The 16,118-nt window shown below is 34.0% G+C and overlaps 1 protein-coding gene across 1 annotated transcript in view; it reads left to right on the top strand.

The window, feature by feature from the left end:
- LOC150108543 (KICSTOR complex protein SZT2-like) overlaps positions 1-16,118 on the top strand; it is a 1,022,772-nt gene that overhangs the window by 613,456 nt on the left and 393,198 nt on the right. Inside the window, exons 38-39 of the mRNA XM_090390485.1 lie at positions 5,739-5,812; positions 14,302-14,369. Coding sequence (XP_090246611.1) covers positions 5,739-5,812; positions 14,302-14,369 — 142 coding nt within the window. The remainder of the gene's footprint in view (positions 1-5,738; positions 5,813-14,301; positions 14,370-16,118) is intronic.

Raw genomic sequence — 16,118 nt, 5'->3', positions numbered from 1 at the left:
TCTGTATTATCTTCAATGGTGTGTGCAAAATATTTGTTTCTCAAGTGCTATATACAATTTTGCATTTTAAATAAATTTATCTCCTAAAAAGAATAAAGGCCACACAAACATTATTTAAGATTCCTTCTCATTGAAATCACAGGAGTTTTTGAGAGTACACAGACTTTAAGCTCATAACATACAGTTCATTCAGCTCTCAATAATGGTCACACAATATAAATTTCTTACATACCTTTTTTCCTCTAAAACAAAAAAATAATTTTGTGCAATAGTTCTTTAAAAAAAAAAATAATGTATTTCTTTCATATCTTCTTTGCAGTATCAGAATATTTTAGAATATGAAGATAATTTTTAAGTTCCCTGTTTCCTAGAGGAATCTTCATGATTATCCAAAAATACAAAAAGTTCATCTCTTTCGGGTTTACAGTATTCATCTGGAATACGTTTTTCTGCATACTGTATCAAAAAGGAACTGTCTGATGCTTCCGGAGAAACTATATAATCACTTTTATCTGTCACAACTTTACTTCATATAAAGGAAATTCATCTGTTAATTTTGTGATAACTCTTTTATATTCCTCATAACACTGTTATCCAGGATGAGATAACCAATGCCATAAATTCTTCCTGCTTGTTCTGAATGCTCCTGGCATTAGTGCCAAAATAAAGTGCCAAAGCCCCTTATGTCTACTGCCAGCCTGACACTTCATACTAACTATCCCATTCTGGTTTGTTACCAGTGGTACTAACTTAGGCACATTATACACGTCCTTTTGCCCATCGTGGTCTAATAATACATCGCAATTCCTACAAATTCATACCTTCCCTCTACAAACACATCCCTTACACTCTGCCATGCATACATATTACACTCACGACATCGAATCAATTTCGAAAAGTATTTCGTTAATGCTACTTGCATAACCTATGCATCGAGTCATTCACTATTTTAGCCCTCCTTATCAGCTCTACTCTGTCATACTGCCGCAACAGACTCACTATCTTAACTCTCTCACTCTTTTCTTTTGCTACTTCCAGTAATTCTTTCATGTCCTCTCTCATGCCATACTTTACTCCTTTTAAATTATTCGTTCCAACCACTACAATCATTTCTTTCACCCTACCCTTTTGTGCTCTAATAGCCTCACTAACATCATTAATTTTCGCACCAGGAAAACGCGATTTTGTCTAACTCTCATTGATCACACCTTTTATCAGTGAATCGTCATACAACACTTGCTCATTGATTTTTTTCTTTCTCTCTCCTGGTCACGTCCTCATTTTTCTTATCTTGCACTTCTCACTTTTTGTTATCAGATGATCCACTCGCCAGACATTTTTGCATTCGCTCCCGCTCCACCCTATGTATCACTTCATGCAACTGAGCTATCTCCCTCATTGCAGCCAACTCTTCATTCTTTATATCAGTCATACTATTCTTTTGTTCAACACTTTTACTCTCTCTCTCTCTCTCTTCTACATTCTTGCTTTCTGTAACTTTCACTTCTACGTTCTTGCTTTTGCTAATTTTGCTTCTACATTATTGCATCCATTCACTCCCTCAGTTTCACTAGCTTTTGTTTCCTTTCTGTTTCTTTCATTCACGCGATCTTTTAAATCTACTTTATATTTATTGCCTCGTGGTCTAATAATACATCGCAATTCCTACAAATTCATACCTTCCCTCTACAAACACATCCCTTACGCTCTGCCATGCATACATATTACACTCACGACATCGAATCAATTTCAAAAAGTATTTCGTTAATGCTACTTGATTTTTTCGGCTCTCGCCTAGTCGCACCAGTCAACGCCTCCATGGTTGACCTCATGAGCACCTCCTTGTGTTCTGTTTAATAAATAATAAATTTAAAAATTTAATAAATTGCTCAGGCACACTTCGTTTTCAAAAATAAATAGCACAACACTAAAATTCAAGAAATATTGCCGAGTATTACTCAAAATACATTTATCTTTTCCTGAGCTCTTTACCAAGAAATCGAAGTTTGCAACTTTATTCATTCATAAAAAGAGCTTCCTTCAAATACAATTTGTTTTGTGCAGCCGTTTACCTTTTATCCTGTTGAGTGCTACCATGCCCTTTTTTGCCACAAGCTGATTTGTCTGAATTTGTGGTTGTAATCTTCAGAATTAGTGTTCATCCTTAGGTTTTGGACGCTACTGGATAATACTCACCACCAAGCTGTTCTTTATGTAGTGAGAGGTGATTTGCTGGGGTAATTTGTTGGAACAAAAGGCTTATAGAGATTGCCTTCAAGTTTCACTCATTACCTTTGCAAGGGTAGGGACCAGAAATCTGGTTTGCTGCTTGAACAGCAATTCTGCTTAGCCCTTTTATATACATTTTTGAATTTGTTGATAAGTTTTTTTTACATATCTTGGGGGGGCGGTAGTATAGACTGAGTATATAGCTGGAGGTTAGACTTCAGCCACTCAAGATATGTCCAATTTTTTCTTTGACATCCTTTGCTTGATAGTATGAGACTGAGAATGGCTGGGGGGGGCATTCTAAAGGATGAGAATCATAAACAAGATTATGGTTTGTTTGAGTTAGCAAAATAATAAAATAAAATAAAAGGTGGCATCTAGTATATTTGGAAGGGATGCTTCTTAATAGCAAAAGGGCTAGAGCATTGGGAGGACTGAGAATTATTCTGGTTTAGAGTAGACAGTTTGTGTTAATATTTGCTGTGGCATATGTTTCAGAAATACTGCAAACTCGATACCGGAATTAGAGAAGGGAAGCCACTTTGAATTGTAAAAAGTCTCCAAGAAAGATTATCTGACGTTGGGTATTTAATTTGCAGAAAATCAGCTTTCAGATCAAAAAGATAATGAAAACAGTCAAGTCAGAGTGGTTATCAGAATTAAAATTGGAAAATGAATGCAACATGGTGTCAAAAAATTTTTGATTTAAAGCAGGTCATATAATGGGGAATAAATATTTGTATCCTTGTTTTTGTGATCTAATATCATCCCAAGTAGATTGACACAGGAATTGTCAGAGTGTAATTTGGATAGTTGAGGAAGGCAAGTAGTTGTTGACTCTACCATCTGAGGCAGTGAGAAATAAGTACACTGCTTAGAAAGAAGTCAATGGACCTCCCCCCCCCCCACCACCACCACCCCAATGGGCAAGGTGCATCATGCCATGTAAAGAGTCATGTGTTTATAGCTAGTATGGGAGAAATATGATGCTTCCAAGTCAGTGCAACTGTGTCTGTAAGAAAGTAACTGACGGAATTTGAAAGAGGAGTTGTGATAGGATGCCATGTTGTAGGCTTATCTGTTCTGAGCATCGTTAACAAATTGGACCACCCCAGATCAATAATCAGCAATATTATACTGAGATGGAAGCACAGGAAATCAACTGCAAATGCACATATCTGTGAATGGCGGAAGTGTGCAACTCACACTTCCGCCATTCGCAGCCAACAACACATTGAATGCAGAGTTCCAAGTATTGTCTAGAACACAAATCTGTATAAAAACATTCAAAGACTTTCAAAAAAAAAAAAAAAACATGCACCCTCTGCAGAGCAGAAAGAATGGTGTGGCAGATGGATGCCCAGTGAACATCTCTTACCAGTGCATAATCCCAACTATGAAATTCAGATTCAGTGGTAGTGTGATGGTATGGTCCTGTTTCTTTCCTGGTTTGGCCTTGGTCCTCTGTTTGTAGTGCCACAAATATTGAACTCCAAGAGGTATCTAAACATTCTGGACAATGCAATGCTTCCTAGTGGTGTTTCTGCGTAACTGAACTGTTGTCTCCTTCAGCAAGACAATGCAGCATGTCATAAGGCTGCTGCTGTAAGTGTGTCGTTTGTGGACTTGAACGTTACGATGCTTGACTGGTCTCCATAGAGCCCTGATGTCAATCCCATTGAATATCTTTGGGATGAACTGTAGTGTTGGGTAAGGTCAAGGGACATTTGCCCCACAACAGTCCAGGACTTCATCACATGCCTACACGAAGAATGGTTCAAAATTCCCATTGATCGCTATTGTACATTTGTAGAAAGTATGCTCCGTAGGATTGCTGCAGTCATCACAGTGAAAGGAAGTCCTACATCTTTTTAAGGTGGAGTCATGACTGTTTGTTCCCCATACTATGGTGTCTGTTGACTTCTTTCCAAACAGTGTTATGATTTGATATATATATATGTCTTGTCTTGTCAGGTGTCATCTCCTTCCAGAAGGTTGACTACCATGATCTTCCACAATGTATAGTTTTGTGCTTCTCTCTTACATTCTTCATGAGACAAAAAGGTCCATTCTTTAATATTTCTTGTCCAATCTGCTCTTTGTCTTCTTCTCTTTCCTTGTATCATTCCTTCTAAAAGTGTTTTTTGTACGGATCCATGCCTTAGTATGTGACCAAGGTAAGTGGTTTTCCTTTTCTTAATGGTTTTCAACAGAGTCCTATCTTTTACAATTATCTCTAATATCTCTAAATTAAAAAGACATATTTCAGTGATTACACCACATTTTTTATTATTCAGTTATACAATATACTGAAATAATAGTTCCCGACAAGTTTCGTAAATCGTAGGATTTACATCCTCAGGAATAAATATAACGTAAAGTTTAAACAAGAGAAATTAATAAATACAAATCATAACCATCTGGCTATTCATAAACTCAAATAACAGAATGCAGATATAAAACATTATTGACGTCGAACAATACTGGACGATGTCAGGTGTTCTTGTTCTCGTTCATACAGTCCGAGCTCAGATTGATGTAGATTTTTTATTAAAGCTGAAAACACTTGATGGAGAATTAAACCTTGATTTTTATGTTGGGTTTTTCAGCATATTAGCAGCTTCTTTAAATTTTCTTATTTATGTAGCTGTTGTTTTCTATGTATGACATTGTCGTTTTTTGCCAGAGTACATCGTGTCCAGTGGAAGTGGTATGGAAAGCAAGACCTGTTTTTTTGTTCTCTTTTGTATTGTACGTCTTTGGTGTTCAGCCATGCGTATTTCTCCAGATCTTCCTGTCTGTCCTACATAGCAAATCCCGCTACGTAAAAAAGCACTATCTAACATCAACTAGTTTTAGCTCTTAGTAATGTGTTCTCAGAGAACAAAACTGGTCTGAGTAGTGATCCTTCCCATAACTGCATAGTAATGTGTACATTATGGAATACGCAATTGATGAAATAAACAGTCTCTATATACAAGTTACCTAGTTGTAAGATACTTAACATAGAAATTTGTTCGCTTGGGTAAAGGATTAAAACAAGAATATAATTTCTTGTCTAGTATAATTTATTATAGGAGGTAGATTGTTTCACTTGAAACTGGTTTGCTTAGTGGAAGCTTAAAATGACTTGAAAATGAATGTCTCTAGAATGTTTGTGTGGTATCTAACCCTTAGCCCATTCATGGTACTGATATATGCTATAAGTTCTACACCATATGGTGGGTGGTATTACCATGAGAAGGAAAGCAAGGTAATTTTAGTTATTGATTTATCCTGTGATTTTCATATACCACATAGCCCTTCCTAGTTCCAACCTAATCATTTTCTTTCTTCATTTTTCTAACTAATATGGTTAAGTTTAATTTCTTTAGAATGTAATTTTTGAAACTTTATAAATCACCAAAGAAATGCAAGGAATATGAGAAATGAAAGTATATGACAAAAGAAGAAAATAGGCAGAATTTAAAAGTTTTTATAATATATTATATTTTTCATGTAATTACTAGGTTATATGAAGAAACACTCACAGGAAATTTTCAGGTTTCTCGAAGTAAACAAGAGGATTGCTTGTCTTCAGCAAGTAAGTTCAGCCTTTCATATATAGCTATAGAAATTCCCAAGTGTCATATTTTCATTTGCCTTAAGGGAATGAAAATTTTCATTTTAAAAGAAAAAGGCCCATTGAAAGCCCATAAGCATATATTACATAATCTGCAATTTAATAGATAAATTTTTATTCCTTATCAAAATGTTTGAGATTGTTTAGATTTATGAAGATTAATTTACAAGGACATCATCCCAAGAATTTCAAATGAATATATTTTCTGATGCATATAATTATCCAGCAGATGAAAATCATCTTAGTCAACAGATTTTCACTTCACATATTCTTCTGTTTCTAATAGATCGTTATACAGTTGACTCTAACTATAGCAAACACCAATTATAACAACCTTAACATTCCAAAACCTGAACTAACTTCAGGCACGTTCTGAAAGAAATTCAGTATAGCAGACAAAACTATGCTCAGTTTAAGCCAGGAAATGCAGAAAAATTTATTGGAATTTTCTGCTATAAAGTGAGTTTCACAGAAATTACAAACTTCTCTATTGGTTTGAATGGACTTGCATTCACTTTATACATATATTTATATCCCTCCACACACATACAGGGTGCAGAATCTGTTGTAGATTAACGAATTTGAAGTTGTCATCTCTACTTGTAATATACTTTTTAACTACCTTGGTATACTCTTGGAAAACCATTGTATGGATAATATTGGGCAGGAATTTTAAACAGAGTGGGGGAAATGAAGCCCCCCCCCCCCTCATTCCAACATGGATCATTTCTCTATGTCAGTTAAGTAACTATGTATCCAGGATCTGGAAAGGGGAAACATAATCAGACCATGGAAAGAAGAGTACAAGTCTCAGAGATCTTCCCACTTGGAATTGTTGCAATGCCAAAGGATACAAGGATATGAATGAACGAAGAAAATGCATTCAGCTAGAGTTGTAACTTGTATGAGATCATCGTGTGACGATACTGAGAGGATAAGTAATCTCAACAGTGTACCTGAAGAAGAACTGGTTAAAATCTAGAGTGTTGGATGTGCGAGAGAATTACCTAGTATTTTGATTAGCACATGAGCAATTTGCTCCTTCCTTCCTTACATCAAGTACTTCAGCTTCTATTCCAGCTTAGCCATCAAAAGACAAGCCAGTATGAGTTGTGGACGTTAAAGTCACCAAGGAAGATAACTTTACTGACTACCTGGGTAGCTGGATTGCAGGAATTGGCATGAATAAGATGCCAGGAATTTCATAATTAGGGGATTGATAGAGACAACAGATTAACTATACATGATAGTACAAAGAGACCTTAAGCCAGAGAAGATCAGGAAAGAGGAAATTTAAGATTTAGCATAATCTCACAAAGGATATCAGATCAAACAAAAGCATATATCCACTTTTTTGCAGAAAGAATTGTAGTATAATTTGGACATTAAGATAGAGTAGTTTTTTTTTTCCATAATTTTGAATTTATTCAAAAACAGGTGGTTTGATTTGGATATTTGTTGGTGGTTCATATTATTATTATTTTGACACCTCCAGGGAGTCCAAAGACTCATCGAGGGAGAGTGTGCCGACAGCATCGAACGATTGGCCCCCTACCAACTACTAACCGCGCTCAAACTTACTTAACTGAGCCATTAGTAGCAGAGGCTCTACCAATCGACCAACCTTTGCCGGCTTTTTGGGACATTTAATAAGTTTTTAATTAATTATTTTATTTTTTCTTTTGTTTTAATGAAACACAGAACACTTGGAGATTTTTTTTTATTAGTTATGAAAAACTGCATTATGTAAATACCTTCTATTTGGCTTCATAAATTTTTTCTTTTGTTTTAATGAAACACGGAACCTTGAGATTTTTTTTATTAGTTATGAAAAACCATATGTAAATGCCTTATATTTTTGGTTTCACAAAGACTGGCCCTTTCTATGGTCATAGCAGCTTTTCATGTTTCTGTCTGTACTAATTTCTACATTATGTAAATACCTTCATTTGGCTTCATAAATTTTTTCTTTTGTTTTAATGAAACACGGAACCTTGAGATTTTTTTTATTAGTTATGAAAAACCATATGTAAATGCCTTATATTTTTGGTTTCACAAAGACTGGCCCTTTCTATGGTCATAGCAGCTTTTCATGTTTCTGTCTGTACTAATTTCTACATTAGTGTAGAAATTAGAACACTGTTCTCAGCTGTTGGATTGTCTGGTCCTTGAGTTGTTCTGCTAAATTAAGCACCACTTTTTCCTTCAGGTAACCCCAAAGGAAGATTGAGGGTTGTCAGATATGGAGAACATAATGGCTGATTATGTTCAGATCTTTGTGAAATTATTTGAATGCTGAATTTTGAAATTCAGCATTCAACTAATTTTGAATTTGGTTCATTGTTGGGTTGTGAACTTTTCCATAATTAATTTCCTAAATGTTCCTTAGAAGACCTGAAAAAAAATAAATGGAAAATATTAATAATAATAAAAAAAAAAATTCACATTTTAAACCCCTTCTGACTTATGGGCAGCCCTGTATAGTACTTATTTTCTGTACTAGTGGAATGTTGCATGGAAGTATCTGCCTATGTGTATTGACTTTCTGTAAACTGAATAAGTAAGTTTATTATGTTTGGAGACCTCTAATTGAGTTCCTAAAAATGGCAGGGATCTATTTCAGTTCGATAAACTTTCTACAGTGATGAATGTTGCTGTTTAGCATTCATCCTTGAGTTGTTCTGTTGAATTAAGCCATATGCCGAAAATATCATCAATGTATAGCATAACCCAAGTTTTGATCATAATTTGTAGTCCTCAGGGCTTGCTTTTCAAATGACTCCCTGAACATGTGGTATAAAAGCAGATAGCAGTGAGTTCATTGACAGGCCTTCTTTCTGTTTATATTTGTTTCTGGAATTAAGAGAGCATTTTGCTGATGCAGTGTTCAAAATAACCTCACTGAGTCTGATGAAAATAGTTCTTGCAATAGCCCTCTAGTTTATGCTCTGGATATCTTATTAAATAGGTTAGTGATGTCTAGACTTTAGTAGGTCAGAGGGAGTCTATCTTGCCTATAAATGGGTCACCAGCTGTGTGTGTGTGAGAGGATTAGAGAGTGAGAGAAGAGATGGTTGTGTTTTTAGCATCCACTGTAGGCATTGAAATGTTCTGCTTGTGCTTTGGAGCTTCATAAATTCTAGGCACTGTGGCTGATGTCTAGATGCAAGATACCTTTTGGGATCTTAGTATAGTATTAGAATCTTCTGACTTACTAGTGATCTTGGGCATCATTAACCTTTTTATTAATGTATAATGCATAAACTGAGGACAAAATGTGTTATGAAGAACTGTTTCCATTACACAGTAGTATTGTTTGAATGCTGCATGAAGTTCTTCCAATTCCAGGAAAAATACTATAAATAGGAAGAAGGCCTAGAATGTGCTTGTTACTTTCTCTGCTTTTGCTCGATCTGTTCATGGAATTGTTTGAAAACAGGCCCTGGAGAACTGTAGGTTACAAAACCAAAATTTTGCCTATGCTTTATGGATCACAATTTCATCATGTAATCTAGCTCAGCAAATCAACTACTTTGCTATCCAACTAGAAAAGAACAGATCCCTGCTTTTTATATACAATCAGAAAAATGACAGAGAACATCATAAATGAGGCTTCTGAACAAACTAATAGGCAAGAAAAACCATAAAAGATAGTAGTATTGCTCTCTTGTCCATAAATATAGACAGGAGTTAAAGTGGCATTCTTCCCATTAAAGATTTCAGACTACTCTACCCTCCAAAACCTCCCATTTCATTGCTCAGAAAAACCAGAAATATTTGGATTTCATGGTTTGTTGAGAGTTGAATGGAGAGAAAGCTTGTGGAACATAAAAGAAAACAAATCAGGACTAGCTGCACATATAACTGAGACAAAATAGCAGGTACTGCAGCAACATTTTCTATTTTGATTACAATTTCTTCCCCCAAGTATTCAAGAAATCTCAGGTTTAAAAAATTCCAATTAATGTAACAAGAAAGAAGGAATAATACTACATCAGGTTTGATATGGTTTCATAAAAACTGGTGTGCGTGCGTGTGTGTGTGCGTGCACACAGAGAGAGATCTCAAACATTCAACTCATTCCATTTGTACATGTTGTAAGCGATGATTGTGTGTGTGTGTGTGTGTGTTCATCATTGTTGTTCTGTTTCAAGTATTCTGTACTACTTTTACTACTGTTTCCATTCACTTGCTCGCTTGTTATAAACCAATTCATTTTAATATTATGGTTTTATTTTAATCTTTCTAAAAATGTATGCTTTAATGTACAGAAGACTAATAGAGATTTGTTTGACCAACATTCTCCATACCTGACATTGATTTCAATAAACAGACTACTATTCATAGTAGGAATGTTTGTTGAAAAATTATTAGGCTCTTTATAGGTCCACACTAGGTAGGCATTGGCTTGACTGCAAGCAAGTGTTGAACAGTGTCACATCCTTTTGGAAGGATGAAAACCCAGTTAACATCACCTTTGGAAAACTGGACTTAATTACATAATAGATAAGAGTCATATTCTAGTCTCATGATCAGAATATTGGTTTCGACAACTGGGTAACAATTGTTGCTGTATACATGAGTCATCTTTAACCACATGATAATAGAAAAGAACTGAGGCCATTTTTCTCTATATCTCTTACTGTCTGTTGTCTTTTCTTTCTCCTAATGCTTTCAGGCTCTCTTTCACCCTTTTGCCTCTTTAAATCTATGATGAACACCTGTTCAATTTTTTCATGTTAATAAAATTTCCCACGTTTGGGGGGAGAGAGGGAGATTCTACAAATTCCAGGATTGGAAGATACACAAATGATTATTGTTTAAAAAAAAAAAAAACAGTAGGGGAGACATGAGATATTTTGCCTCATGCTGTATGATGGAGGAGGAGAAATATATGTGAATTGAGGGAAAAAAAAAAAAACTTAGAGTTTTACATTCCAAGGCAGCACAGCTGTGGTAGGAAGAACATTAAATGAGAACGTTAAACATTAAGACACTACCACTGCAATATATATAGTGGTTTGTGACAAAGTCTTAATCCAGACATTCTCAAATTGGGATAAAATCAGTAACATAAAAGACAGTATCACAAGCAAAGATCCAAGCTAGTTGCTTGGTTAAGTCACATTCACAGTAAACATGAAGAACCATACCAAATATTGTGAAATTGGTGCACTTGAGACATGACAAACTATCCAGAGTGAAGAGACAGTGCTTGTGTTGTATATCATGCAACCACTTAGGACAGCTGCTGTGCAAAAGCTAAAAGCTTCAGTCGTAAAGAGATTGGGCCATCCGTTGCCCCCCCCCCCCCCCCCCCCCCCCCCCAGTAGACCTTGTTCAAAGGGCAAAAGTTCTAAATACTACATTTTTACTTGATCCCCAAAGAACTTTGACCGAGAGAGAAGGAACTTCTGTAGAGCTTGTCAAGAGTTGTTGTATCACTTAAATCAATTTATCAGAGAGATATTTTTTATACAAACTGTACTTGGGAAAATCTTTAAAAAAGTGCATTGCATGACCAACCAGAAATAATCTAAAATTTGTAGAGCTAAATGAAGGAACCACCCTTCTGGTCCACCATTGGAGAAAGAACGAAAGAGAGAGAGAGAGAGATTTCTCAAAAAATAAAAACAAAAAACATCTTTTTTATGATTAGCTCACTCTCTTCTATTTAGAAGAGAAAGTGTTAAATTGTGAATGAAGATATTTGAGAATTATAATACTTCATTCACATTTAACATAATCTGCCATAACTTAAGCAATACTTGTAAATATTATTTGATGTTAATTTCTTGCTTGTAAATTATTATTCATATAATTACTTTGAGTTTGTTTATAATTGTTTAATTATTTAATCTAGAATGTGTATTAGCAATGAAAGGACTCTGTATCAAAATGTCATTCAATTTATTTTATTTATTCTTGTGTTAATATTATAACAAGCTGTGCATATATATATATATATTATAAGAATTTGTGTTTATCATATTTAAATGTATTTTATGTGAATTACAGATTATTTCTTTATTTGTTATTTCTAAAAGAGAATGTAAATATGAATTCTGCTGATATGATTTTGTGTAATTCTTCTGATTGAATTTGATTGGCTAGTAAAGGAGAAACGGAGTTGTTTTTAGTTAGTGCGTGCTTAGAACGTGAACGGCTATGATATGGAGAGAAGCCTGTAGATGTAAGCTGAACTGGCTAGAACCAGATTTTGGCAGGAAGAATAAACGCAGTTAATTGGAAAACGAAAGTAAATAGGGAGGAGAAAGCTTAGGGACAGCGACTGGGTAACAGTTGTTGCTGTATACATGAGTCATCTTTAACCACGTGATACGGAAAGGAAAGGACCGGGAATAAATAGGCATTAAAAACTACCTCTATGGAATTCTGATATTACGATAGATTCCTAATGATTAGAGGAAGAAAGCTGCAGAGCTGAAGTCAATACATAGTGGAAGATAAGGAATTAGTACATGACGTAAATATAATGTGTCAAGACTATGTAGCTCAGTGTTTAATATTTCAGTTAACATAGTGAAGATTTCTTTGAATTGTGTTTCCTCATGATAATTAATTAACAGGAATCTTGAAAATGTGCCTAAGTGAATTCAATGTGCAGAAGTTGTAACCCAGTAAGACTTATCCTTTTTACATCCAGTGTGAAGCAAATGAAAGTTAGTTCCGCCTAATATTATACTTTAGCTAAGGTGTTTAACTATAAATAGTCGACGGAATGAAGCATTAAAGTATTTCCCCCTTGAATTGATAATTGCCTTGTAATTCAATTGAGTGTTTATAGACTAGAAGTGAATTAGAGAACCACAAATATTTATTGTGAATTCTGGAACTTTGAATTATGAGAACTATTTTCTATTAATTGGCAGAATATAGAGAACTGAGAGTTGAATGTTTGATACCTAATGCATTGTATCTGTTCTAAGCACTAGAACTAAATCGATGTGTAAATGTTATGATTTGTCTCATAGAATAGAGACTAGTTGTGATAGAAGTACTTATGTCTTGAATAATAAGATCTAAGATTTGTGGCTTTAATCTTAAAACCTAACTGAATAGCTACCTGTATTTCAGAGATATTTTGGATTTGTTCAATTGCATTATCTTGTTTAGAAAGTTATACTTAGATGTACATGTCATATAACCCTGCATTAAATGTTTTGTTTTATTGAATTCAATTTGATATTTACCTGATTTTCTTTCATTGCACCACTCACAAAAAATTATCGGACCTTGCGGAAGCCTTAAAAGATAATATGAACCTCAGCCTGTAGAAAAGTGGGATGGCAAACGTTAGTTGATGATTGATTCCTCTATATTATATAGACTAATCTGAATATAAGGTGGCGCTGGATAATATAAATTTCTTTATATTCGGATCAGTATCAATCAACATCTGACAAATAAAAAACGGAATTTAAAGAAGTAAGGATAAGTTCAACTAACCATCATACTTGGATCAGTCAGCAAGGTAGGACATTCCAACAAAAGAGCATAATTATTAAAAATAAATAAATAACAGATATGAAAAGGATTTGATAAGAATAATCATGTAAATAATAATAATAATAATAACAAATGAAGCAGAATTAAAAGAATTATGCTGCAGATTTTGAGTTAAAAATAGTTTGGGAATGTGATCATTTATTATAAATCAAGAAATATGAAGATGACTGCTATGTATTATGCAAGTTTAAATGAGAAAAATATTCATTGAGCCCACACTTTAATAATAAAAAAAGTTTTTATATTTTGTTGACTAAGGCAGCTATAAAGTCATGCTTCCGTATTTTCATGGCAGCAGTAGATTCTGATTGCATGTATCAGACAACACACATGCAACCCAACAACCTCAAGATTGGTTTGGCAGCTTAATGTCTTTAGTATACTACCGGTTCTTTTAATGTTACACACTGATTAGCATTCATTTTAATGCTAATCAGTGAATCATTAAAATTCATTTTAATGCTAATGATAGCCTAAGCAGTATTTAAAATAAAGGAATAAAGACTGAGTCTTGTTATTAGCAAATTATGTCTAAGATCCTGGAGTAATAGAGTCCTAACAATTGTAAAATTATTGTTGGATGATTACAATTTCACAAGCTTCTTTAAATTTGCAATCATAGCAAGTTTTGGTATGATGTAAGAAACAGGTGCCTTTCCAGTCACTTCTGTGTTGAGTATACAGGGAATAATCAGAAAAGCCAGCTTTAGTTATGAAATTTAATGTGTAACTTGTTATAATCATTCTAGGTTGGCATCCTATTATTTCCTTAAGTAAATAACATGTCACAAACAAAATAGATGGTAGACAATGACATTCTGTCATCTTTTTCTTGGTGTGGGAGGGGGGGGTATAGTTGTTTATAATAATAATGTATGTTTTTGAAAAAAAATTTATCACATATTCATTCATTCGTTCAGGTTCCTGCAGTTCTTCTATGCTAAGCTTATCACAGAAAAAGATCACTGCAGAAGCAGATGATGATAGTGTAAGTACACTCTTTTTCTAACATCCTTTACAAGATTATAAGAATTAATTATTAGTTTCATTTTATCCAGTCATTCATCCATACATATGTAACAAATCTACTCTGATGAGGGAGATTTTGACAAAATTTCATATTTGGGATCTTTCCTAAAATTTGTCAGTTCATGTCAGTTTTGGTTTCAATTAGAATTTCTTTTTAATTGCACAAATTGATATTGGGTGAAATTTAATGAATTGGTATTATTTTGATCTGCACTAAGAGAGAAGGATTTAAGGTATTTAAATCACTGCATGTGTTTTCTCTTTTAAGTAGTGTGTTGTGTTGAGTTGAGGCTACTCATACTGGTTGATATTATTTTTATTACAGTAACCTCCATGAAGTCAATAGACTAATCGTTGGGATGCCCACTCAACTAGCAACATGCTTATTATAATGAACCTTAAAGTTACTTACATTCCCTGCATTTACAATTCACATATTATAAAGCCTTAAAATACTAAAAATGAGTATAGTTTTGGCCATGAATAATAAAGCAAATCATATGGTTATGATTTATGTGAAGATTCAAAATTTGCAAAATGTAAAATATGCAAACAGCATATATCTCAGGGTGGTAGAGGAAAGCTACAAGTAGTACTTCTATGATTAATCATGTTCAACACAAGCATAGTGATGTTTTTGTGAAACAAAATAGTGCAACTGAAATATGAAACTAGAATGCAAAAACAATTGAAAATAAATTCACCAAAACAGTAAACTTTATTTGATATTAGAAAAATCTAAAAAATGGGACATGGATGACAAATGTGTGAAAAATTTTATTACATAATAGATGAAATGATCGTTTATATAATATGCTGTATGCAATTGTTCAAAATGAAGGATTTACTAAGCTAATGAGCAAACTTGCTCCACAGTACAGTAACTGAAGAAAATAACTGACCAACAATATAGTTTCTGTATAAAAAATATGCCTACATACCCAAAGTGAAACAGAATTTACAAAATCAAGTAAGCCAATGCCAGATGTACAACACATATGAAACATAGCCCAGCATAAACGTGTTATAAAATACCTGTTTGTTCAAAACATTTTGTTTGTAAAATTTGAATTAGAATTTTAAAAATTTAATTTAGTATGCTTTGTCCAAATTGCAAACCCAATATTTGGTATTCAGCTAATTCGTGTTTGCCACATCCTTAATTACAACAGAACAACAGCTATAATATTATTACACATTTTTTTCATGTTTCTTCATTCTGCAGTTTGGCTGAAGTGCTGAATGTTTGGCCAAAGCATAGTTCATAATTAAGTACATTTTAAACATTGCAAATTAAATTTTATAAACAAATGGTTTGGAAAAAAATACTCATTAAATTTTTAGAGCAATTTTTAACAAGTATTTTTTTGAAAAAAAATTTTTTTTATAAATATGAAAATCAAGTGGATATTAGATCCTGCATTATTTCAAAGCCGAATGTAGAAACTATGAAATTTTCATAAAAAATAAGTTGACCAGAAAGCTTACGGGAATACTCCCGCCGGCATTTACGAGTTGCCCTAGCTCAGACCACTTTAGAAAACATGTATGCTTCCCAGGTGTCCGTATATTCCCTTTGAACTGTTTTGAACTGTTGGTTCTCGTCATAGACCAGGCAGAAACCTTAAGAGAGTAAAAACTCTCTTTCATTAAGGAACTTGAAACGTTGGAGAGGTGTATTTTTCATAAGTGAACTCTCGGTCAGTGC

This window comes from Typopeltis vanoorti, chromosome 3, assembly GCF_054136105.1.
Source record: "Typopeltis vanoorti isolate ZY-2024b chromosome 3, IOZ_Tvanoo_1.0, whole genome shotgun sequence".
NCBI classification, from domain to species: Eukaryota; Metazoa; Arthropoda; class Arachnida; order Uropygi; family Thelyphonidae; genus Typopeltis; species Typopeltis vanoorti.
Note: the sequence above shows the minus strand (reverse complement) of the source record. Positions and strands in the feature narration are given on the sequence as shown.